Source organism: Scomber scombrus, chromosome 24, assembly GCF_963691925.1.
Source record: "Scomber scombrus chromosome 24, fScoSco1.1, whole genome shotgun sequence".
NCBI lineage: Eukaryota > Metazoa > Chordata > Actinopteri > Scombriformes > Scombridae > Scomber > Scomber scombrus.
In genome coordinates, this window is record NC_084993.1 from 1,425,370 (window position 1) to 1,451,416 (window position 26,047).

The 26,047-nt window shown below is 38.3% G+C and overlaps 1 protein-coding gene across 1 annotated transcript; it reads left to right on the forward strand.

Moving 5' to 3' along the window:
- Positions 1–13,743: 13,743 nt before the first annotated feature.
- LOC133976296 (cytochrome b-245 heavy chain) lies at positions 13,744–26,023 on the forward strand. The gene is given in 16 exon segments (XM_062414469.1): positions 13,744–13,846; positions 14,663–14,755; positions 17,565–17,675; positions 18,373–18,457; positions 19,001–19,149; positions 20,058–20,239; positions 20,433–20,562; positions 20,795–20,887; positions 21,820–22,073; positions 22,866–23,028; positions 23,142–23,268; positions 23,271–23,287; positions 23,502–23,532; positions 23,535–23,625; positions 24,553–24,569; positions 24,572–26,023. Coding segments are annotated over 16 exon segments (1,686 nt in total). The 5' UTR covers positions 13,744–13,801; the 3' UTR covers positions 24,670–26,023.
- The last annotated feature ends 24 nt before the right edge of the window (positions 26,024–26,047 follow it).

Consider the following 26,047-nt stretch of genomic DNA (forward strand, 5'->3'; position numbering starts at 1 on the left):
TGGCAGAAACAATTGGATGAATATCAGGGTTCATTATATTAGATTTAGCATTTTTAACATTATTTTATTTATATTATTTTGCATTTTAATAGGCAAAAATAGGATCTTAAAAACCATATTAATAAATTGTATCTTCACTTAATTTCATTAAAATATGAGTTGGTCAAATGCCAACATGCCAATACCAACAAATTGGAAAATAACATCATGTATACGCTACTTAAATACACTTTAAAACCTTGTTATGTGTAACTGTTAATGGGTCAACAACTCACATCTCAAAATACTTTGATGCGATGCAGACATGAACATCAACAACAAGCATTCGTTGTAAATGTTGCGATCTTTTTTGGGGGGAAAAACCTACGGCGGCACTGTCATCCTCATACAATGTGTGAAAGAACAGTCACCTCTGCTCTGCATTAGCTTTTGCCCCACAGAGACGAAAATAATCAGATTATTCTCTAGAGCAGCTTGTTGGTTCAGGTCTCCTGTACTGGGAGTGTATGCTGCTCTGTTCGCTAGCTGATGTTTAACCAATGAGAACAGCATGACTGCTCAGTGCCCCGGAGCGAAGAGGCATGACTCAAATTAGTTAGAGTGCATCTTCCTCTGAATGATTCATCAAACAGATCCAGATCCCGGGATGCAGCAACAGAGGCGACCAGGCAGAAAAAATGCAAGCTGTTATGAAGGAGGTGGGGGGGGAAAGAATTTTTCTACTAGCTGAAACATGAATGCGTCAGTTATGAAACTTCATATTATATCACTTGTAAACCTGCTGAAGCAGTTCTGGCACTGCAGGTACAGTTTGTTTTTCACACAGATCCTTTACATCAGGGAAAGAACCAAAACAGCAATTACGAGCTTGATGTAGTATGCAGTATTACAGTAAAAGTACTGCAGTATTATGAGTGATGTAGTATGCAGTATTACAGTAAAAGTACTGCAGTATTATGAGTGATGTAGTATGCAGTATTACAGTAAAAGTACTGCAGTATTATGAGTGATGTAGTATGCAGTATTACAGTAAAAGTACTGCAGTATTATGAGCGATGTAGTATGCAGTATTACAGTAAAAGTACTGCAGTATTATGAGCGATGTAGTATGCAGTATTACAGTAAAAGTACTGCAGTATTATGAGTGATGTAGTATGCAGTATTACAGTAAAAGTACTGCAGTATTATGAGCGATGTAGTATGCAGTATTACAGTAAAGTACTGCAGTATTATAGTGATGTAGTATGCAGTATTACAGTAAAAGTACTGCAGTATTATGAGTGATGTAGTATGCAGCATTACAGTAAAAGTACTGCAGTATTATGAGTGATGTAGTATGCAGTATTACAGTAAAAGTACTGCAGTATTATGAGTGATGTAGTATGCAGTATTACAGTAAAAGTACTGCAGTATTATGAGTGATGTAGTATGCAGTATTACAGTAAAAGTACTGCAGTACAAAACTAAGTTCTGATACACAAATGTGTTTTCAGTTTTTGGACTTTTTCTCTAATCTTTGATTTTTGCTGAAATATTGGATCATTTGAATATTTATTGAAATGAAAGCATGTGAGAAGTTTATAGGGAAAAATCAGTATTTAGTGGAGCTGTTAACAACTCATAGACATCTGAAACGTGAGCCGACTACACACTGCTTTTTGTAAAGACGTCAAAAGGTATAAAAAGGTGTCGCTATTTGAGTGATTTTAACAGCAGATTCCAGCTAACTGTTCACACTGTGTGTTACTTCAGTGAGTCTGCCTCCTATCACTGATATACTTCCACTCACACACACAGAAACACAGTAATAATATGCTCCTCTCTCACGGGACAAAGAGTTTATGTATCATTCATGAATTTTGCAGCGCTGCATGGATGATGGCAAAGAATCGCTGCCATGTGGAGTAAAGCCAGCTGGAGAAACCGGTTCACTTCACGATAGAATAAGTAGACCAGCTGCACCTTTTTTTACCTCCTTAAAATTAAAATACCAAGAAGCAAGAAGGAGCTCAGAGGTGCTAAAAACACAACCAACTGGATCAGAAACTAGAAATAAAACTGAAGAAATGTGGACATCCTAAAATATCTCAAAATGTTCTTAAACTGAAATTATTAGAGGTGTTTCTGGCAGTTTTTGGTGCCTCAGGAGAACTTTCTTTAATCCCCCACATTCCTCCATACAAAAGACTAAACTCATATTCCTTTGTTCATTATGGGGATGAGTATCGTGAGTTTCATCTATACTACTAACCTACTAATACTCGGTTCTGGACAAGATTTGAATTTAAGGATCTATGACTGATTACACTACTTCACTTTATAAGCATGGTGTGGTCGTGTACGTTGGTGGATGTGAGACTGCGAGCAAATACTGAACAATTGTTTTGATGATTTACTCTCATTGGTTTTATGGGATTCACAGTAATGAGTCAACTTCACAATCTGCTAATCTTTTTTCTTCGAGCACCAATAAAAGAACCGTTTGAAGTAACTTTGGGTTTTGAGATTGATGTGAATACGAGTGATGAGTCATGTCTGTAGTTGATTCAGAAGTTTACACATCTTTAAAACCAGCATCAAACACTTTCTTCTGCTTCATATTTTTTTATTTTTGTTTTCTTTTTTTAAGTCTCACTAACAGCCAGCTGGGTACACATCTTTGAGCTTCATTCATTCTCAACCCAACCCCCAACCTTAAACTTCTGGGCTGATTTATTAAGAGGCAGATGGGAAAGCCCGGAGGAACCAGTGTCTCCTCCTGTTGGCTTCTTTTAAACTCTGCGCCCACTTCTGCTCCTTCTGTTGCAGGACTCTGGCGGACTCTTGACGTTGGACCTCCAGCTGCTCGTTTGCACACCTGACGGCGGCCGTGAGCTTGGAGATCTCCACTCTCTGCTTGCTCCTCTCAGCCTCGTGCACCTCCCAAGCCTCCCTGGCCGAGTTGTTGAAAAACGTCTTTAACTGACTGATAGTGAAGCGAACTACTTTCTGCTCCTCATCATGCAGGTCTGGTTTAGACTCTTCCTCCTTCTTCTTCTCTGGAGCTTTTTCCTGCAGCTCTAAAACAGGTGTGTCAGTGCTCAGACTCTGCACACTCCTGTCTGTCTCATGAACCTTCTCCATTACTTTAATCTGTGTCTCCTGCTTGGCACACAGATTCGTATCTCTTCTCACCTCCCGAAGCTTCTCCTCTACGTGTGGCCCAGCTGCCTCGTCCTCCTGCACGCTGCAGGGCTGCTTCTCCCCCTTCTCTTTGGATTTATGCAGCTGCAGCTTTGGATCATCTGCAGCACTCTGACAGGGCTGCTGCAGCTGCTTCTTGGCCTGCTCCAGTTTGGACGTGAGGTCTTTATTGATGGCGGTTTGCACGCTCAGTATGGCGGCAGAGCTGCACTGGACGTGCTTTAACTGTTGGTGGAGGTGCTTCATGCTCCTTTCTACTTCCACTGTAGACTGCATTTGCTTCACACGAGCTACTTCAAGCTGGAGTTTAAGGTCTTTGATGATTTTATTAGAGACATGCAGCATGTTAGCAGAGTCCCTGTGCTTGATTCTAGTTTCCTCCAGCTTCTTTTTCAGAGCTATGATCTCCTCCCTCATCTCCTCTGCTCCTCTACAGTATATTTCAATTTCTTTCTTACCCTGGAGCTGCTCGAGTACAGTACTCAGGGTCTCAATACTGCTCTTTATGCCGGCTCGTTCATGAGGGGTGCTCATCATTAGCTTCATCTTATGGGCCTCCAGTTTCTGACTGACCTCGGACACCCAGCTCTTTGTGTAGGACCTCACACGGGAATCCAGGCTCGAGGCGTTTCCTGCTGCCATTATTGCTGTTGTTTGCTGCGTGCCGCTTCGGCGAGGAGAAGTTACATGTTGATGTTGAACTGAGACAAAGACACTGAATGTGAGGGTTTGAATGTGCAAACTGTTTCCCTGAAGGCTTTCCTTATGACATCTTCCAAATAATCTGGAATTGATGATGTCACACGGAATTAGTTTCACTCCGGAACAAATTTGCAAGAGCTGGTTCACAGGAAGCAAGCGGAGAACAGGTTCAAACCTTTAATAAATCTCCATGACAACGAAAGCTGATTAAAAAAAAGAATTATGAGGAGCTCGAGCCAAAAGGAAAAGGTAAAAAAAGAAAGAAGCAAGGCCTGTGGGAGACGCCGCTATATACCTTTTTGTTTTCTTTTGTTTGACGCTCTTCTTATTAGTCACCTAACTTTTAAAAAAGGTTTTGAAGATGTTTAATATTATTTTAGCATTTTGCATAATTGAAAGTCATTGGGAGACATGCTAATAGTTCAATATTAAGTTAAGCTATTTTGTCATTATCTATGAGCTGAAATCAAGACTTACTTTAAAGTCCTTCAATACTGATTACAGTTATTAAATTACTTAGATTAGGTATATTATTTGTCAGATATTTAGTAAATCTAAATATTTTTGTCAGATTTTTATATATATATTAAGTAAATATAAAGATATTTTTAAATATGAATGAAATTTTGACTTTTAATCACAGTTTTTACAGTTACCCAGCCAGCATGTCCATGTGGGACCCACCTGGGTTAAATGTGGGCTACATGGGTACTGAGTGGGCTTGAACTGGGCACATTTTGCGGTTCCTACATGATTTCAGTAACATGGGCCCCACATGTGAATCCCACATGGGCCGACTGTATGAGCCCCATAAGGGTTGTAAGTGGGCTAAGCGGGCATGGGCATTAACAGGGCAAATTGTATTGGCCCCACATGTGTAACTTACTCAGTTGGGACCCATCTGAAACCCAGTCAGAACCCACTTGAAGCCCATATGGGCAAACACAGGTGGGTCACCATGGAAACTGCAGAAAATCGCACTTGGGACCCATATCGCAGCCCAAATTAAATCTCTATGGGGCCCACATGGACATGCTGGCTGGGATATTAGAAATATACACAATAAGACAATTAAAGCATATTACTTGCCATTTACTATAGCTGATGGCAACAGTACAAATCTCTAAACTGATATTTTAACATTCCAAAATTAATCTACTTATTATATTTCATGTTTGCACAAAATAGGTGCTGAAGCAGAACTTTTAATTGGAATCTGTGAACTTGTTTTATTGTTATCACTGAATACACGGCTCAGCTAAAACCTGCAGCCTGAAGGGGTTCAACTGCTTTGGTAACTTTAATCTGTTTTGGGGATGTTGACATTTTCCGCGAATAGACCGCCTCAGGGTCAGCGTGTGGACAACCAGCTCATAGATCAGTCTTCTTTGTAAACGCTGGCATTAAACTAACCCCTGGAGCCTTGGCACAACATCCCCCTTCACCAACTTCCAAGCACATTCTTTGACACTGAACTCGCTAAAAATAAAAAAAACATCACAAAGAGAAAACAGCTCTCTCCTGCCCGGGGTTGATAGGAGCGATAAGGCCAGCGAGATCTGTCTGCTGATCTATAACAAGCTGAGATCAGAGATAAGCCTGCTGGATGTGATGTTAACATAGTGAATAAGATGATTTATCAAATGCGGTAGCCACTATCTTCAACTCTGTTACAAAATAACTTCAAACTGACCCTTTCAAATAAATCAAATTAAAATAATGATCTTAGTACTACGTTTGAACTTAAATTTATGGTCAGACAGAAGTACCAGTATCGCCTTTGTAGATGCGGTCAGAGATGAAAGAAAAGTGGAGGAATTGTAGCCTTATCTGATGATGCCTTTCTTTGCAGACAGTCGTCACTTCAATACACTTTCTGTTCTTTTCCCGACTGCAGCCTCAACTTATTCGTCTGCAGGCTAAATGACTAATGAATGTTCAAATTCTAACAGCTACTCAATAGATTTAGTTTTTTTTGGCTGGTGAGTGAAGATAAATCCACCTAAATCTCACTATCCGAAGAAAACCAAAGCTCCAGCAACACTTGTGGAACAGGAGAACTTTATTAGCAGACCAACACGTTTCGGCTTGTTGCCTTCATCAGGTTCATTGTAAATTACATTATAAGCAGCATTATATAGGGTATTTAGATGGTTCATTGACCACATATGGTGTCACCCATGTTTATTTATTGGATACCTTCCTCCTGCCTATATGCCCGTCTGGGACAATGATTGGCATGAAGTCACATGACCATTAACCCAAACCCAATTTGGTGGATTTCCCATTGGCTGATGAATATATGAATCTTGAATTTTTTCAGTTTTTTAACCGGATCAGCCGTAGCTATTGCCATGTGTTTTAGTGAAATGAATAGTTAATAGTTTTAGATAGTAGTTATGAGGATTTCTTTTTATGATGTAGCAGTGAAGACTGATGGCTCTAATGGTTATACAATAAACCCCACAGTTCCATAAATATCATAGGACATGATATTGTGTGATAGGAGATGTTTAGTGGTGTAAAAGCTAAAAAATACACTCTCATGCTTTTTAAACACATCTGTGCTTCAACATTTAGGTATAGACACTTTTTACGAGGGGAAGATACTGTAAAGAACGAGATTATGAACATGATGTGAGGGTTAAATACTCTATATAAACCTTTATGAAGGCCACAAGCTGAAACACGTTAATCTCCTAAGTGTTGTTTGACTTTTTTTCCTTCTCCATGCATCTTGGAAGTATCTGAAGTTGTGCCAAAAACTTCCACCCTGTTTCTGAATCTTCTTCTATCTGCACATCTGTGACGCCACCACACGTAAACAGTTTCCATAATGAAGAGCTGTGAAAAAACACCCGACAACATCAAACACGCTGACTTTGATCTAAACTATTCCTGGAGCTCGGAGATAAGAAACAAAACTGATCCAGCTGAATCTGTGATATCAAGACTGAGAATAACTGTAAATTAATTTTCAATGCTGAACTGGACTCACTAGTGAACTCACCACTGTGTCAGATCTCTCTTTAACACAGAAATGCTGGAGAACTTGTAGTGAAATATTAAGTAACGCACCTTTACTGGACCTTTGATAGGGTGGAAATATAGTAAATGGACCTGTAAGACTTGTATTTGAGTAGCCCTGGTATATTATACTGTATTTCTGTATCTGGTATTTAATGTAAATGATGGAGGTTTAACAGACTGTTCGTTAAATTCACTTTAAAGGGCCAGTGTGTACAATTTAGAGGCATCTAGCAGAACTGCCTTGGCATTTGAAGATTTTTTAATAGTCAGTATGAACAAGAGGAATGATTACAGAGAGGAAAACCTCTTTCACCGTTCATGTGAACACCTGACTGCTGGTTTAATTTTGAAAAATTGTGAACCTGTCCTTTAATTATATCTAATTTCTTGTGCATGATAAACCATTTTCTCATTGTCTGCAAGTCATTGTAGACAAAGTAAGTACTTTTTTAAAAATTTGATCTCACTTTAGGATGTAAGTGTTGAGCTCTGCATCTGTGTCAAAACTTTAAACTCAGAGGTTTTTAGGAGGACTCCTAGTGGTAAGAAATGGTCCTCGGTGAACTTGACCTCAGGGCATGGTCACCTAAATGTCCAGTATATGCAGCACTTTGTGATTATGCATTGTGAAATGGGTCGGTAGTGATGTCACTGTCGCTATGCAACAGATTTAACCTAATCCCCTCCGCTCAGATTAGGAGGGAAAATCACTAGAAGGCCTTTTGTCTAAATTACATGCCATGTGAGAGTTGCTTTAACCTTCACCTCCAGCAGTGGGCTTCATCATTTAACATATGCTGTATGCTGCAATGTTTCAGCTCATTCTAACTTGACAATTTACATAATGTTCTTTCTTCATGATTCACTGCTGTGAAGTTGGGATAATTGCTGCACTATTGTTACAGCTAAAGAAACATATCAAGGAAACAGCTTGAAACAGCAGCAGCAATTATTTACTAGACTCCAAGCACCAGCTCAAAGGTGTTCAGGCAAACAGAGAGCATGTTACTTTAAAAGGAACTATTTTGGGGTTCATGCTTATTCATTAAAAAGAAATGAGCCCGTCACACATCTGAGAATTGAAACCAGTTGTTGCCAATTTGCTCTAACATGGATGTGAATATGAATCTAGCTGCATACGTCTGCAAATCAGGAAAAGAAACAAAACATGCTTCCTTAGCCGAAGCCCAACATCCATATATCCCCACTTCTAGAGAGTCTAGGGCTGTCAATCATATGGTCAACAAGGCTCTTTAATGGGGACATATTGTGGGTTTTTTTAGGTGGTTTTCTATCTATATCCCGTCCTGAAGTTCCAAAACTTAAGGTTAACGTATGTACAAATAAGTCAAAAGTCAGTCTTCCACCTGCTCTGACCGGTTCATTTGTGACATTTTTTTTCTACCTTGCAGATAGAGCTGACATCGGCTCCGCTCACATGCCCATAAATGGTCGTCCGTTCTGTAGCCAAGGTTGCTAAGGTGGTTGCTAAGGTGTTATTCATATTGTCTGATCTTATATTTCAGATCTGATCCAGATCCAACATGTACGGATGCTAGTAGTAGTAGGAATAGTAGAGCCTTTGACCACTTTAAAGGATACAGCTGGCGATCATGATTGGATCCAAACCAACAATGAACTGATCTACTAACAAGTATTCTGTGTGTATCAAAGCTTTTTTTCCAAAAACTATTAAAAACAGAAAGAGTTTTGGTCATGTCAGTTTGTTTCAAAATGGCTCCAAAGACTAAAAACATCCACGAGCGTGTTGTGATACGTATCACAACGTCCCGACTTCATTCATAATGTAGTATCGATAATCATAAATTCATATCAGGAGAAAGAACAAGCATGTGGGGTTTTTTGTGTGCGTTTCCACAGAGTACATCTTTACTGTGCATGTGTCAGTTTCCTGTGTTAAACAAGCAGATGGTTGTGGGAACGAGTGGAGGGAATGCATTATTCAGACTGAACCAGGATGAAGTTTGACATACGTGAGATGTGACAGAATGAGAACAATAATTCACACACGCACACATTTACATTTATATACCACATGTTTCTACTCCCTTATTTTTCATGCTTCATTGATCAGATCTTTACAGGCATTTAGTCTCTTTTCTATGAGATAATAGACTTGAACGATCGTAGTTGTTTAGACGCTGTTTTAAGGGTTTGTTTTTCCTTCTACTTCGGGTTAGTTCGTCTACCAGCTCAACAGGAACCTTGAGTGACATAAGTGTGCATTGATTTGTTGAACACGTGAGCCAACGTAGCACAGGCAATTGTCGTTATTACAAATAAAAGTGTATTGTCCTCCAGCTTGTTGTTGTTGTTATATTTCATGCAGAAGTGATGTTGCCATACCAACCACATCAGCGTTCCTATTGGACGGTATGAATGCAAACAAAACAAAAAAACCTTGAGGGTATGTAGTTCTTGGTGGAGCTCAACAGCGGATTGTTCCACTTAAGGAGTTCCAAGAACTGCTTTGTCTGAAAGGCCTGTTATTTAACAATAAGGAAGGGCTGAATGATGACGGAAACAGCACCTATTTAGTCTGGAAACTGAACCTACATCCACCAGCTCCAAGTAGGACTAAAAAAAAAAGGATGCTTCTATAAATATTTGGACATTTTCTTTCCTGTTGTCCACAGGTCAAAATCCAAACCACACTCTTCATAAATAATACGAATGATCACTACTTTCATTGAATTTGAGTTGTTTTATCCACATTTATATAACCTGTGGTCTTCCTAGGTTTAGTATGACCCATCTACCACTAGGTTGTGCAATGGGTCACACTATTATGATGTCAAACAGATGAACACACATATTGTTTTTCTGTGTTTTTGAACTTATAATCCACCTTTGGGACATTACAGAGACATTTATTTCCTGGAGGTTTATGCTAAGCCTAACCTTATCACCACAGGTCCACAAATCAGTCTAAAGAAATAACTTTTTTTTATTGTATCTGAATTTATAATCCAAATGAAATTGAAATTATTGTAAATTTTAAAAAAAACAAAATAAAAAACAGTTGAGACTAAAGTTTAAAGTTTTAGAAAAAAAATTGGACTGTTTTTTTTGGTAAATTAAATAGTTTAACCCTCCTGTTGTCCTCGAGTCAAGGAAGGAAGGGAGGAAGAAGGAAGGAAAGGAGGGGACGGAGGAAGGAAGTGAGGAAGAAGGAAGGAAAGGAGGGAGGGAGGAAGGAAGGAAGGAAGGAAGGAAGGAAGGAAAGGAGGGAGGGAGGAAGGATGGGACGAAGGAAAGGAAGGAAGGAAGGACGGAGGAAAGAAGGAAGGAAGGAAAGGAGGGAGGGAGGGAGGAAGGAAGGGAGGAAAGGAAGGAAGGATGGAGGAAAGAATGAAGGAAGGAAAGGAGGGAGGAAGGGAGGAAGGGAGGAAAGGAAAGAAGGAAGGGAGAAAGGAAAGGAGGAAGGAAGGACGGAGGAAAGAAAGAAGGAAGGGAGGTAGGAAAGAAAGGAAGCAAGGACGTAGGAAAGGAGAAAGGAAAAGAAGAAGGGAGGAAGGAAGGAAAGAAGGACAGAGGAAGGGAGGAAGGTAGGGGGGAGGAAAGAAAGAGAGAAGGAGGGAGGGAGGAAGGAAAGGAAGGAGGGAAGGAGGGAAGGAAAGGAGGAGGGAGGGAGTAAGGACAGGAAGGAGGGAGGGAGGAAGGAAGGACAGAGAGAAGGAATAAAGGGGGATAGAGGAAGGAATAAAGGGGGATGGAGGAAGGAAAGAAGGAAGGGAGGAAAGAGAGAGGAAGGAAAGAAAGAGAGAAGGAGGGAGGGAAGAAGGACAGTGGGAAGGGAGGAAGGGAGGAAAGAAGGAACAGTCAAAACAGACGGGGTCAATTTGACCCGGGAGGACGACAGGAAGGTTAACTCCTTGTTTGCTGGCTGTTCTCAGTCAATGTTAACTTGGGAATATCAAAGCTAATATTTGATATATACCAATAAGAACTGAACTAACCCAAAATAAACAATATAAACTGAATTACCTCCTTTACTTCTGTGTGTTGTCTCATGTATGACTCATCCTGCTAGGTGGCACCAGCGCTGCTTCTGTAGGTTATGTGATCTGTTGCATCAGCAGACACTAATCTTCATGTCATTGTAATCATCTTTGTGTTGTGTGTATTTAAAAGCTTTTTTCAAGACATCACATCAGGCTTAAAGCGTATTAAAACACACACATAAATACTGGTTAAATAAAACTAACTTTATAAATTATGAATTGACTGAGCAGCAGAGAATCTAGAGCAGACTGGTTTTCATTCCTTGTGGAAAAATTGGGGATTTCTTAGTTAACCAGTCCAGGATTTCAGGTACTTGCAGTATTAAACTCACCATTTTAAGATTTAACCTCAATTGGTTTCATGTAATCACTGATGTTAAATCCCTCGGGACTAACAGCAGTCATCTGATTGACAATAATCCAGAGTGAAAGTTGGATTTCAGTTCATACAATTTGTGCTGAAAGCTGAAAGCTCCAGCGCTTTACTGGAGGCTCGGCTTACAACCAGCTACAACCAGATTTCTTAACATACATTAGCTCCTTTACAAGGGAGACATGGACTAAAGTGGCTTGAAAAAGCCCCGAAAGAATAGTGACACTGGTGACAGTTTCACAATGTTATATGCTCTGTATTTTATATATTTATAATGTATGATATTATTTCAGAGGATTACTATAAAACCCATGTAGATTAATTTACTTGTCTTACTGTATGGAAGATTTTGAGGACAAGCAGATGTTTTTATGGATTAATCTTGAGCTTTTTTAGTGCTGGGCCTCAAAAATGTTAATATCATTCTATTTGGGATAATCTAAATTTAATTATGGTTGTTTCTATTGAATTAAATTATAATCTAATTAAAAACGTTCCTTATTTTGACCACATGAAACCCTCTTAAATCCTGCAGCCCCTTCTAGGACCCGCTGAGAAGCTTCAGAGGAGCTCGTGAGAGGAAAACAATTCATTTAGAGCAGGAAATGTGTCTGTGCTGAAAGCTCTTTTCATTACACAGAGTGAAAACTAAAAGGCTGCAGCTCAGCTCTGCTCTGCTTTAAAAGGCATAAAAGCTCAGATTACTCTCGTCACCCTCACTTTTTAAATGAAACAGTCCATTTTTCTGTGACAATGAGATCAGGAACTGTTCATGTTAAACGTTTGCACTGTTCTTTGTTGCTTTTAGTGAACTTTTCTGATGTCACATGTGTGTTTAGAAGTTGGTTCAGGTGTTTCCCTTTCTGCAGTTTAGTTTGAAACAGGAAGTATGTGGCAAGAAATCTTCTGTTTTACTTCACGTTTAGAAATATGCCACTTCCTCCGCCTATCATTCACAATGTCACCATCGAGTATCAAGTTCCTCCTAAACGGTCACCTGGCCGCGAGCGTTAACACATCCAGGACTGATCGACTGCTGCTGCTGCTGCTCAAAGATCCTTACACTTCATGTTCTGTCTTAAACTTTGGAGCCAAAATTATACAAACAACATTATTTTATATTTTTGTGCTCCTTTTGTTCAACGTTACACTGCAGTTTGGGCTTTACGATCACAAATATATTCCTAAAAATTATATCAAGCAGATCTAGTTTTGCAAATATCTTCAAAGTTTCATGATTTTTGCTTTCAAATCTGCTCTGACTGAAGATATTTTGCAGTTTAAAGTCAGTGAAATTGTTTTTTTTCTCAATAAACTTGTGATTTAGTCTAACAGCAACATGAACTTCTGCTAACGTTAAAGCCGATGAAGTTATTTCAGGAGAGATGTGATGATGACACCTTTCTGTGAACCAATCAGAATTTAGCAACACTTGACTCTGATGACAGTTGTCAGGGGTTGGTTGTTGCCATGGAGACAGCAACCTGTCAATCAAATCTAGTCAGACTACACCCACAGTCCTAAAGAAGCAGATGAACTTAGTGTTGCTTGTCATTAATAATTAAAGTTATAATCAATATATTTATAACAGTGATCTGTATAGTGGAGCATTTAGCCGCCTGTAGTTATTTACTATTTTGTTTAACTTACAGACAAATGACTGGTCAATTAATAATTATTAGTCAATTTACATATTTTTCAAGAAGAATCTGACTTTTTTCACTCTTATTGGTTACAATTTCATATCAGAAACAGACAAATAAACAGATAATTAATGAAACATTGACCTGTTAATTAAAGGATTACCTAATAATGTAAATGAGTTGATGCCACATCCCTAAAATAATGACTTCTGCATTTATTTAAACAAACTGGATCAGTGTTTCTACTGGCTGACCATGACGATTTACACATGTTTATATCAAATGACCTTAAATTCAGGTGTGTGTGAGACACTTTTACTTTATGATAGGCACCAGCTGATCTTAAAACTGGGTCAAGGAGATACGGTCATAATGCAGGACACTCCTCAGTTGAGATATAGTATTTAAGTTTAAGGTTAAGGTGCAAATTTCGTGATTAAATGTACAGTTAATCAAATCCCCAAAATTAACTAATGGGGGGCTTTTTAAAATAAAAGCTTTAAAGATGACTTAATGTTGATTTTAAGACTCATAACAACTGTTTGCTTTACCTGTGATTAGATTTGATAAATATTAACACTTTACTGACTCAAGGCTCAATAAGGAAGCTGTGTGTGTGTATTTGTACGACTGGAGGAATTACTGGGGGAGATACGAGCAGCTGGCAGAGCGACAGACCTTCTACTGAAACAAACACAAAGGCCTACTTCCTTATTTGCTCCTAGCAAAGGTTATAAAATGAGTAATCAGTCCTCTGCACTCTTCATTCTCCTCCTGTGCTGTTTCCTGCTTCCTCCTGTATTATCACATTAACACTCTCCTTCACTTCATACACATATTTCATCATGGGGAACTTTGCTGCCAATGAGGGGCTCTCCGTCTTTGTTATTGTGAGTAAATTTCGCTTTAATTAGGACAATTCTCAGTTTTGATGTGTTTGCTATCGTTGTAAATATCATCAGTGTGGTGATAACGCCTCTTGGTTTTGGTTTTGACTGAGGATAGTTACAGTGATAGTCAATGATTTTAATGCACCACGTTATAAAAATCTAATGTCTGGTCCGATTCATAAACTTTATTGTCTTTAACTCTGTAAGTATGTTTTCATTTAAATCTATTTTTTGCCACTTTTTGACCATTTTTATTAAATCAAAGAGCGTATAAGGCCAGAATTAGGTTGTTAGATCAGAAACCTGCAAAGTTTTATGTTAGCCTGGATACTTTTTTAATTTTTAAAGCCATTAATTTGTCCTCTAATATATTTACTAAGATTTTAAATGATTATACATGTTTGACAGCTCATCTTCATGCTGGTCTAAATCTCCTCCTCCATGACTTAACACTGGTGGGAAACTGTGTTGTTAAGTGATGTACTTTATTTTTCTTGGTCTAAATATGGTCGGCCCAATATATCTAACTTAAAATGATAAATTGTTATTATTTTTGTACAAAATGCATGATCTGTGTGACCTGACAGCCATTTATATGACTGCATGTGTTTATATATTTAACTTTGGCCTTTTTTTGGTCTCAGGAAAGTGTAAAAAAACACTGAAAATCAAGTATTGTGTCGATACTGGTATTCCAAAAATGATGAGTTACTTATAATCTTTCTTGATTCATGCATGAGTGAACAGAGGTTGTTTTGCATTAGTCAGACTGTGTTTTTTGATGTAACTCGCCTTGTGTTTGGATGTGTGTTGCAGCTGGTTTGGCTTGGGATCAACGCGTACCTGTTTGTCCAATTCTACTTGAACTTCTTGGTCGAGAGATGGTTTTACACCCGGGTGCTTCTCGGGGTGAGTCTCTCCTGCTGCATCACTTCTGCTTCATTTTTTATTTTATCATCTGAATTATGAATCATTTAGTAGATTCTGGGCTGAGATCAGTTTCAAAATCATATCATGCATGCTTTTGAAGAAGTCTGTAAAGTGTGATTTACTTTTCTTTTCCTTTTTTAGCTTTAACAGAAGTTATAGAATCAAATAATTCAGACAGTTGTGGGACAAATGAAATGAGTTATTTGTGAAAACAGGACCTGGCCTTTTTCAGTTCCTCATAATGTCACGGCTGCTGTCTGAGAAAATTCCTAAGACCAATTTTATATTATCATAACTGTATTTTTACTAAATTTACATTAATTTATAACGAGTATAGTTTCAGTTCATGTGTTTCCATGACATCACAACACAATAGATAACAGAAAACAGCATCAGAACAAACAATTCTTCTCTAACAGTGACAGAAATAGGATAAAAAAGGATGTGTGTTAGTTATCTACTGTTTACAGACTTAATGTCAACATCAAACCACGGGGCTTCAACGCCTACATCGCCACACCGAGATGAGTCAACGTCGGTAGATGCAAAATACTCACATGGTGGTTTCTAACTTTTAACCCCTGACAGTCCAGGGTTGAGTGTTTTGCAGAACCTCATATGGGGCGTGTCTATAATAGGATCGATATGTTTCCCCCATTTAGCGTGGTATCGGTTTAGCTGGTTTACTCTCCTGTAGTTGAACTCTTTAGAGGTTGGCATTCTACTTGACTGATTGAACCATAAGCTGGATGGAGGAATAATTCCCTAATAAGTAGCTTTCAGGCATGCATGATGATCCACCTTTTCTAGGGTTCAGGGATCCCACAGTTTAGGTAGAAATGTAATGTCCTGACCCATGATCAGTTTAATATTCTCATGAAATGCTGTCAACCATCTCTGAGCCTTGGCGCAGGACTATAACAAAGGGTCACATCTCTTAACCCAACCCTATGCAGTTTTGCAGAGGTTCAGTGCACTCTATGTAGAAATATTTAGTGGGTTTTGTAGAATGATACTCCATTCCTCATCATTAAATGATTGAGGTCTGCTTCCCAAGTCTCTCTGAGGCCATTTGTCAGCTCACTTAGTCTTTCCAGCAAAGTAGGACGAGTATACTGAGGTTTCCTTGCACTTACCGAAGACTGCAAGTATATCACTAAGGGTACAGGGCCTTGACTTGAGTTATTTTAGGGTTTGGAACAGCCTGCTTAAGTAAATGTCTAATCTGAAGGTATCTCCAGAACTGATTCTGAGGTATATCTCACTGTTCCTTCAACATAAGGACACGCCCATCATACATATTGTCATACATTTCTTGTGCTACTTGCTATATTGTCATTCATTATCTGTTTATACAGCAGCTTAAACGTATGGTTGCCCACTAGATGAGTTATAATAAACAAATACATTAATACATACATTAATAAGTGTTTATCTGCTTATAACTACTTTTGTAGGGCATTTATTAACTGTTTATATACTGATTAGTAACACTAAAAAGGGGGAAGAAAATACTGCAAATGAGTAAATATAAGACACATCACAAATTTTGAAGCAGGTATGCAGCAACTACAGAAACATTGACAGCTGTTTAATTAATAAAACACTAACTCTAGGTGTGTATCTATGATGTCAGAATCATGTACAGTAGTCACCATGTTTGATATGATTCATACAATTGTGCAGTGTTTTATATTTGTATTATTATGTTTAGTATGTACGTGCTTACCTTCGAATTACAAAACTCATGGAATAGCTGCAGTGTTTTTTCTCTACTGACCCAAAGAGGAGTGGCAGTTGTGCCGATAACAGCACAGCTAATGAGGATCTAAAAACACTAATAAATAATGGTTCAAACTAAAATAAACAGCGTTATCTCATTTTCATACATCATTGACTAGTGGTTGATGTGAAAATTGACCAAAAGTTCTATTATTTCTTTTACTTTCAAGTAAATGTTTCTTCATTTACTTGCTTGTGTTTTGTTAAGTTGCGGCACATGGAGCTTTCTTGTGTAAGAGCTCATGGCCATTACTGTAGATACATTTAGTACAGCATAATAAATCTTAATGAGTTGTACTGAGAAAAAAACAAACCAAACTAAATCAATTACAATCATATGACACATTATTCACACACATTTTTGTTTCTGGATTCACATATTATCACATATTATTTACACCATCTTTCAATCTAACGTTTCTTATTGGAGAAGGAAGTCAGGCTGATGTGAGGATTTAAGTCTGCTCTGTGGTCACAGCTGGCTTCATGATGCACTGAGTCAAACTGCCCAGCTGGGTTTCAGTCAGCAGAAGTGAAACAGAGGGGCTCTTACTTTCTTTTGCATTTGTGCACTTTCTTATAGGGACATTACAGTATGTCACTACCAGTATATGGAAAGATAAGCAGTATCCAAGGTTGATGTTCTTTACAGAGCTTTTAGGATTAAGATAAAGAAAAGGGTCAATAGGTCAAGGGTAGAAAATTCGGTTGAGGCTAAGATGCTTTAGGGATTACAGGTTGGGTGTTAGGTTAAAGATAATATAAGATTTACGTGGTGAATGTAAAGGGAGTGGTGAATGTCTGGGTTACATTTAGCCTGTCTGAAGTTCATCAGTAAGACTACAGTTGGGCTGCAATTGCCTATTATTTTCTACTCTTTATTAATCTTATTGTAACCCATTTTATGAATTGTGAAATTATTAAATTATTAAATTATTAAGTATCAATCTAAAAATAAGCACTACAATCTGATTACATTGTGAACTCAACACTCTCTTCCCTCCAGCAAGCTCTTTCCTGGGCCAGAGCTCCTGCTGCCTGCCTCAACTTCAACTGTATGCTCATTCTGTTGCCAGTTTGCAGAAACCTGCTCTCCCTCCTCCGTGGCACCATTCAGGTATAAAAACTCAACTTTAAAGTCCGTGTAAAGTAAGAATAAATATGTGTTCTGAGTTTGACATACCACAGAAAAGTGTGTTGTTAACCACCCTGCCAAATTTGAATGATTAAAAAAAATCGGCAACTATATGAAATTAGGCTTTAAAGTTGTTTAAAAATCAGCCTCTGTCTCTGCTCCAAAACGCTGTAGGCGTGCCCGTCGAGTTCGCTGAAGCCCCGCCCCCTACCAAGTGTCACCTGTCAATCAAAGTCACCACCTCTACCAGAAACATGGATTCTACATCTGAGAGCTTTATGCTGCTAACTCAGCTGCTAGCTCAGCGGCTAACTGTAGACTGTAGTAGTAATAGTGTGAGCTGAATGTATTTATACCGCTACAGCAGCAGGGACGGGTTTATGCCAATGCACCGGTGATTTTCAGACCCGCCCACTAAATCCTGAACACAGAAATGTTGAAACACAGTTTGTGAAGCCTAGCTCCACAATTCAAATCTAAATGGTCGAAATGCTTTTTACACATTTTTTAGAAATACATTTATGACCTATTTAATTTGTTTAGAAGAAAATTTCTGAATTCACTTTACATGGTCTTTAATTCAAATGATTGCTGTCAGTTTTTTAATTAGAAGACTGAATTTATCGTCCAATAACACTTTCCTAATTTCTCATAATCTATCTTTCTTGTTTGTGTTTAGTTATGTAGCCGCACAGCCGCTCGTCAGCTGGACCGAAACATCACTTTTCACAAACTGGTGGCTTATATGATTGCCTTTCATACAGGTATTATACAATTCTATCTTGGTTAAACGTCTACGTAAAGTTGCATATCATCATAGCAGTTGAAAAGCAAAGTTATGATGATGATGTGTTATCGCAGCATGCACACACAAAATCAGAAAAGGACCTAAAACAGAGCCTTGATGCACTCCACAGATCGGTGCAGCAACTTTGAAGTATTTTGTAATCTTGTTTGTTTAAAAAGTGCAACATAAAAATATTAATCCTATGTTTGTGAAGAAAATATATAGCACTACAAAACCCAGATAACCATTTTCTTTTAAGTCGTTTCTTACACATTTTCAATTTGTGCAACAAAACAGAAATTCTGGGTTTTTTGCATTAAGAATTGGATGAATAAGATCAAATATACTTAAAAATGTGGCCTGTAAAACATTTAAAGTTGCATACCTGCTTATATATCTAGGATAAGTCAATACTGCTGAATTGGGCATCATCAAAGCTTCTCATGTGACTCAAAACATGATTTTGACTATTTAAAGTTACTTTGTCCTAATATGCTTCTCCTTTCTCACTTTCTTGTAGCCGTGCACATCGTTGCACACTTGTTTAACTTTGAGTATTTCATGGATGCCCAACTGAATCGTGACCCCAATTGGCTTCCCTTCGTCTTGTCTGACATTGGTAACGGAGATGGCCTAGCCTACCTAAACCCCATCCGGACCAACGAGACTGTGAGTTATGGTTACTGGAAAAACATGCAGCTTGTTTAGCTTTTTCAGTTTCTATATGTCGGTGGATGCTTCTCGTATTGCTGAAATCTGTTAATTTCCCTCTGCTAAATTTCTAAATCTTGGGTCATTAAAAAAAAAAAGTTGCATTACTTCATCCCACAAACTTCCTCTATGATGATACTTGTCTTTAGGATATTTTGTCATATGAGAAACTTCCTCTTTGCAGATTTAGTTTCTGTTTTTCTTAAAAAGCTATGAGAAACAATTGAAATGTGGACTTACAATATGCAGCATTGATACTCCATTTATACTATATTGATACATTGATACTGATATTGATGCTACTGCCTTTTTACTGCAAGCACAATTCATTAGTGCCCTTCTGCACCCTTTCTGACTGTACAGGTGCCATTGTACAACTAACTTCCTTGCTCTTACTATATCTCCTTCCTGCTTTCACATTACATGTCGACTAATAGGTCCTTTATTTTTTAATAGAGAGTGCTGCTGCTGCTTTCAGATGAACATTAAAATTAAACATCAGCTTTTCTGACTCCCATAACTTTCAAATATAAATAAAATATACTGCTTACACACTTCGACTGACATTTCCTTACGGTTTATAATTTATAGCCTCTCATTTCTTACAGGACATTATCTGATAACTCAGCTAAATGTATCACCTGCACTTGTATGATTTCATCACCCTGTAGTGCCTGAACTTCACATTTAACATCACTCAACCCTTGCACTTCAGGACTCAGATATTCACATAGTTTTACTGTTCATAAAACTGTGCAACTGCCTTCAGTGATTACACTTTACCTATTTTTTATAATAGATTTGCTTATAAAATGTGCTTCATTAGAGTTGAAAAAATGGGTTAACCCTACTTAATTATAACGCAGAACCCTACCATCGTCATGTTCACCACCATCGCCGGGCTGACGGGCGTGGCCATCACGCTGGCCCTCATCCTCATCATCACTTCATCCATGGAAGTCATCCGCAGGTCGTACTTCGAGGTGTTCTGGTACACGCACCACCTCTTTGTCATCTTCTTCATCGGACTGGTGTTTCATGGCTACGGGTAGGATGCCACCGAAGTTCATTTTCATTTTGAGCAACACCTGAAAGAAATTATGACTTTTTAATTAAATTTGGACAAAACAATAAACAATACATTTGAGCATTGGAGACAATTACTAGGGTATCCCCAAGTTTTACCCATAGTTATATTAATACTGCTCATTATTAAATATTCATGTGTTTTGTGGCTGCAGGCGGATTGTGCGAGGACAGACACCAAAAAGCTTGATGACAAACAAGCCGAAGGACTGTGCCGATGATTTTAAGTACTGGGGGAACTCTACCACTTGTGCTGTGCCAGAATTTGCTGGAAACCCGCCAGGGGTAATCTATGAAATTCTGGCCTTATAGTCTTCATCTATCGTCACTGTTAACAACAAATGGAAAAGATTGGTTTGGATTGGAAAAGTTGTTATGTGTTTAGAAATGACTCTAAATGTTATACCTATCAAGAAACTGTCAGAGAGTTAGATGTCCTTTTGAGCTGTTTATATATTGTTTTGTAATTATCGGTAATAATGTTGTAAATTCTTAAAAATATATTTCTTTTCTGCAGACATGGAAGTGGGTTGTGGCCCCCATGTTCCTGTATGTGTGTGAGAGGATGGTCCGCCTCTATCGATCCTGCCAGAAAGTCGTCATCACCAAGGTTTGTGTTTTTAATCACTAAAACTCAAAAATCACTAAAAAAAAGAGATATAAACAGTCTCGACCTGTTCTAAAGGTAAGGATAATAGGTTTGTTGAAGTGTCTTTGAGCAAGACTTTTAGGTCCTACATATGTTTTTTTTCCAACTAAATTCTTGAAATGTAACTGCAGTGGGCTTTAAATGTGCCTAACCTGCCCCTATCTGTAAAAGTATTATTATTTATACTTACAGCAAAAACAAGTATATGTTCTCTTTGGAGGTTTGTTTGACTTTTAGTTATCTCAAAAACTACATTGCAGATTTCAAGAAACTTTGGTAGAAAGAAAAAGCTTCTTTTCCCCCCCAATGCAAATAGCACAACCATGTGGCATAAGAAGCAACTTTTTGATACATGAACATATAAACTCAGAATTATCTGGCAAAATATGGTGTTTTTTTTCTTAAAAAATGACAATACAGTACAGTAAATTATGAATGTTAATGATTATAACTCACTAGTTGAGTCAGACTCATCCTTGTAAGAACGAATATTTCTGTAAAATGCAGATTAAAAAAAGATTTAAAGGGAACAAATTTAGAGGATTATACAGCTTTGAGCTAATTATTCTAATAAATCAGCTTGTCGAGCAACAAATTAACATGATTTTTTTCCCCCAGTTTCTGAAATGTGAGGATTTGCTGTGTTTCTCAGTTTATTATTGTAAACTGAATACTTTTGGGTTTTGGACTGTTGGTCGGACAAAATGAGACATTTATAAACATCACTTTGGACTTTGGGAAGTTTTGATGGACATTTCTGATGAATAGACTATACAGTTTAGACTAAACAACTCATCAATATGGCAGTAATGACACGTTAAAGCCCTAGATGTTATTTAATACTTGTTATCTGACAAATAACCCAAACTCTCATAACACCGTACCTCCCACAGGTGGTGATGCACCCGTCCAAAACGCTGGAGCTGCAGATGAAGAGGAAAGGTTTCCACATGGAGGTGGGTCAGTACGTCTTCATCAAGTGTCCGTCCATCTCCAGGCTGGAGTGGCACCCGTTCACCCTGACCTCTGCCCCCGAGGAGGACTTCTTCAGTGCCCACATCCGTATTGTCGGCGATTGGACTCAGGCACTGTATGAGGCCTGTGGAGGAGACAAAACCGAGACTCAGGAGGCATGGCAACTACCCAGGTATGACAACAGGAGAGGGGAGACGGGGGGAAAAAAAGAAAGACTAAAATTGTACCTGAAATTGCCGGTTGATTATACTTGATTGCACCCTCTTGCTTTCTTGATGGACTCTTTTGACTAGCTGGCAGTGGGGGTCACATTTACAGCCCTTAGTGGTTCATTGTGTGTGGCTATAATTCCTTCCCTTTCCGGATTGAGCAGAGAAGAAAAGAGACTGTAGAGATCTTGCAATATTAACAATAATATCCTCTCAATATCAGATCCGTTTTTGGCAGTGGTCCCACTGGGCAATTTGGAGTTTTTGTGAAACAATGAGAACAAAGAACAGCACCTTTATTCAGAGCCGCTGCGTCTAATGAAATTATGTTGAGGACAATTTGCTGCTTTCTTGGTTACACTTTGACTGTACATGTTATAAAAAAAGGGACCAAACAACCATCAGGTCTGCAAACGTGCTACAAAAATGCAACAACCATGTTTGAGTTGCTTCAAGGCAAAACAAATATTTTAAACCAGCAGAGGCAATTAGTGGTTTGCACTGTATGAAATGGAATTGACGAAAAGATTATTTTTTGTATGGTGGGTTGGATTTACTAAAACAGAAACAAAAATGAACAAATGACAATGAATAACTGTTTGTGCTTTGACCTCTCTCCTCTCTCTCTCTCTCTCTCTCTCTCTCTCTCTCTCTCTCTCTCTCTCTCTCTCTCTCTCTCTCTCTCTCTCTCTCTCTCTCTCTCTCTCTCTCTCTCTCTCTCTCTCTCTCTCTCTCTCTCTCTCTCTCTCTCTCAGTGTGGCCATAGACGGCCCATTTGGTACGGCCAGCGAGGACGTGTTTCGTTACGAGGTGGTCATGCTGGTGGGCGCAGGAATCGGCGTGACTCCTTTTGCTTCCATCCTAAAGTCTGTTTGGTACAAACGCATCCAGAACAACCAGGATGTCTTCACCAAGAAGGTGAGTGAGACCAAAAGGACAGGAAGCATCGTGGAGATAAAACATGTTAATACTTTTAGGACCTTTCGGCTAATAAAGTGATTCTTGTGTGTTTTTCTCTCCATCGTTCCCAGATCTACTTCTACTGGCTGTGCCCAGAGACGGAGGCCTTTGAGTGGTTTGCAGACCTGCTGCAGGTCCTGGAGAACCAGATGACGGAGAAGGGCGTGACCGACTTCCTCAGCTACAACATCTACCTCACCGCTGGAAGGAGACCGAGGTACTGGAGACATCTGCTCATGTGATCTTAGACTGATACAACTGCTTTCCTTTGTATTAAACTGAGAATATAAAGCTATAAAGTGACCATTACATTGGGGGTTAGTTTTCTGGTTTCACTTAAATTGAAGTTCTGTATGTGTTGTGGAACTATTATCAAGACTTACTCAAGTTAAAAGTTGGCTGAAATATGAAATGTCTCTGTCCTTTTTCAGGCCGCTCACTTCCGTGTTCACCACGAAGCAGAGACGATCCAATCACAGGGCTCAAACAGAAGACTCTTTATGGGAAACCCAACTGGGACAATGAGTTTACCAATATTGCCACAACGCACCCAGGGTGAGGTTCTTTATCACGCTATCATACACAATACAAACACACTTTATCAACATTATTCAGGTCTGTGACGTCAAACACACCCAGTTATTTTATAAATCACTGACTGGAATATCTAACGGAAATAATTTAATCAACTAATGATACTAAAAGTAAATGTCTTAACTGTAGTTTTTACAGTTTTTAACTACTGTACAAACTACTGATGCTGTATACGTGGGCTACTAGTACTGCTACAGTACAACTTCTACTACTAATACTGTTGCTAATAATCCTACAACGACTACTTCTACTACCAGTATGACTTGTTCTACTATCTTATACAACTATTTCTACTATGACTACCCCACTTGTTCTATCACTGACAACTTACTTTACTACTACATCTACTTCTAATAAAACCACTTCTCTTACTATTGAGACTACAATCACTCTACTCCATTCCACTACCACTGCTACCATTTCTTTTACCACTACTACTACTTCTTCTACTTTTACTACTACTACTTTAACTACTACTACTAATACCACCACTTCTTCTATTCTACTACCATTTCTTGTACTATAACCACTACTGCTTCTTCTACCAGTACCATTTCTTTTACTACTACTTCTACTACTACTACTACTACTACTACTACTACTACTGCTACTACTACTACTACCACCACTTCTTGTACTACTTCTACTTCGGCTACTACTGCTGCTCAATATTTTTCAAGTTTAGGGATGTCTTGTGATTTTAATCTTTTTGAAACATCATATTTTTAAGGACATAATGTGCGAGACATGTGGGCAACAGTAAGACTTCAAAGTGTAATATTCGGGTGTAGTAATTCTAGGACAGTTATATAGATCTAATAACCTTGCAGTGGTTATAAATAATACCATAAAAAATGATTATAATAAACTTGAGTTTTGTTTCCTCAGAACTAAAGTTGGAGTCTTCTGTGCGGCCCGCCTCAGCTGGGCAAATCTCTGGAGAAACAGTGTCATTCTCACTCAGAGTCCGACGTCAAGTTCATCTTCAACAAAGAAAACTTCTAAAAAAAAAACAACTTCTTAAACAGCGAGGAAACTTCCCAAGTAGCAGCAGGGGTCACATTTTACATCATAATATTTTGTCTTGTTTTATGTTTTTTTTTTTTTAATGTTGTAGAGTTTAGTTTGGAAGCTGCAGTGTTTCCAAGTCAATACTTTAAAAAAAAAACCTCAGCTCATCATCACCGACCGCTCTCCTCCTCTTCCTCCTCCTCTTTGCTTCTCGCCAGGTTTTGCACAGAGACGGTTCTTGCTCAAAAAAGCTTGTTCTCGTTTTGTGTTTCATCAAAAAAAAAAAGGTTAAGCTTTGCTGGTTTCAAAACTGTCCTTCCTGTTTCTGCTTTTTGTGGCACTCGGACAAAGTCACTATGTCTGAATAAGTTCTTAAATGTGGTGAAGAAAGTCATTATTTTACAAAAAGAACAAAAATCGCTTTTGAGCAAGGCATTGAAGCTTTGGCTGCTGCAGTGGATCAGTGTGTGACTGAGCTTAAAAAAACAAACATGCTTTCTAATACAGCTGTGCGTATTTATGCATGTTTTATATTATTTTTGATCATTTTCTGGCATTTCATGAAAAAACTAATTAGTTAAAACCCCTAATTGACAGATTTATTGTAATACAAGTAATAGAGATAATTAGATGCATCCCTACTGCAACTGGATCAATTCTCAGTTCATCTGAAATAATCATTGTCTGTTATTTGATTATAACTTATTAGCACAGGGTCGACTGGTTAGAGGCTTCCCGGGGCTTTCATCCACATTTCGTGTCATGGTTCATTTGTTCAACACATGACCCGAGCATTGAATTTCAGTCGGGTCATGAGATGTGGCTGAAAGCTCAGGAATATGTCTAGTTTGTGGGTTTTCATCGTAAATATTAAACTTTTAAAGCTCAAACTTTCTGCATTAATGCCTCAATATAAATTTCATGTTACATTTAAAAGGGAAAATTACAGCAATGAAAGATTATTTATATGTTATTGTGTCTTTCCTGTGTTTTCATGACATCTTTAATTTAAAAAGCTTTAAAATAAATGCAAAAACATTTCTTCTCCACCATGAAATCCTTTAATAAGAGTGGTTTGCTGTATTTCTTCTCTCCTGACCAAGTGAACTTCCTTTTTTTTTGATGATTGAGTTGAACTTTTTGAGGCCTTGAAGCAATTTTCTAAACATTTCGTAACATTACAGTGTAACCAGAAAAAGGAACTTACGGTATTCAAAGTTACCGACATTTTTTGATCCACCAAGAATTTAAGGGAACATCATGGATCCAACAGAACTACAAAAATATATATAAAAAAGTGAAAATGCTCACCTGCAGGGATGAAAATCGAATAAAAGAATAATCCAGCCGCTGCGGTGTTTCGCTAACAATA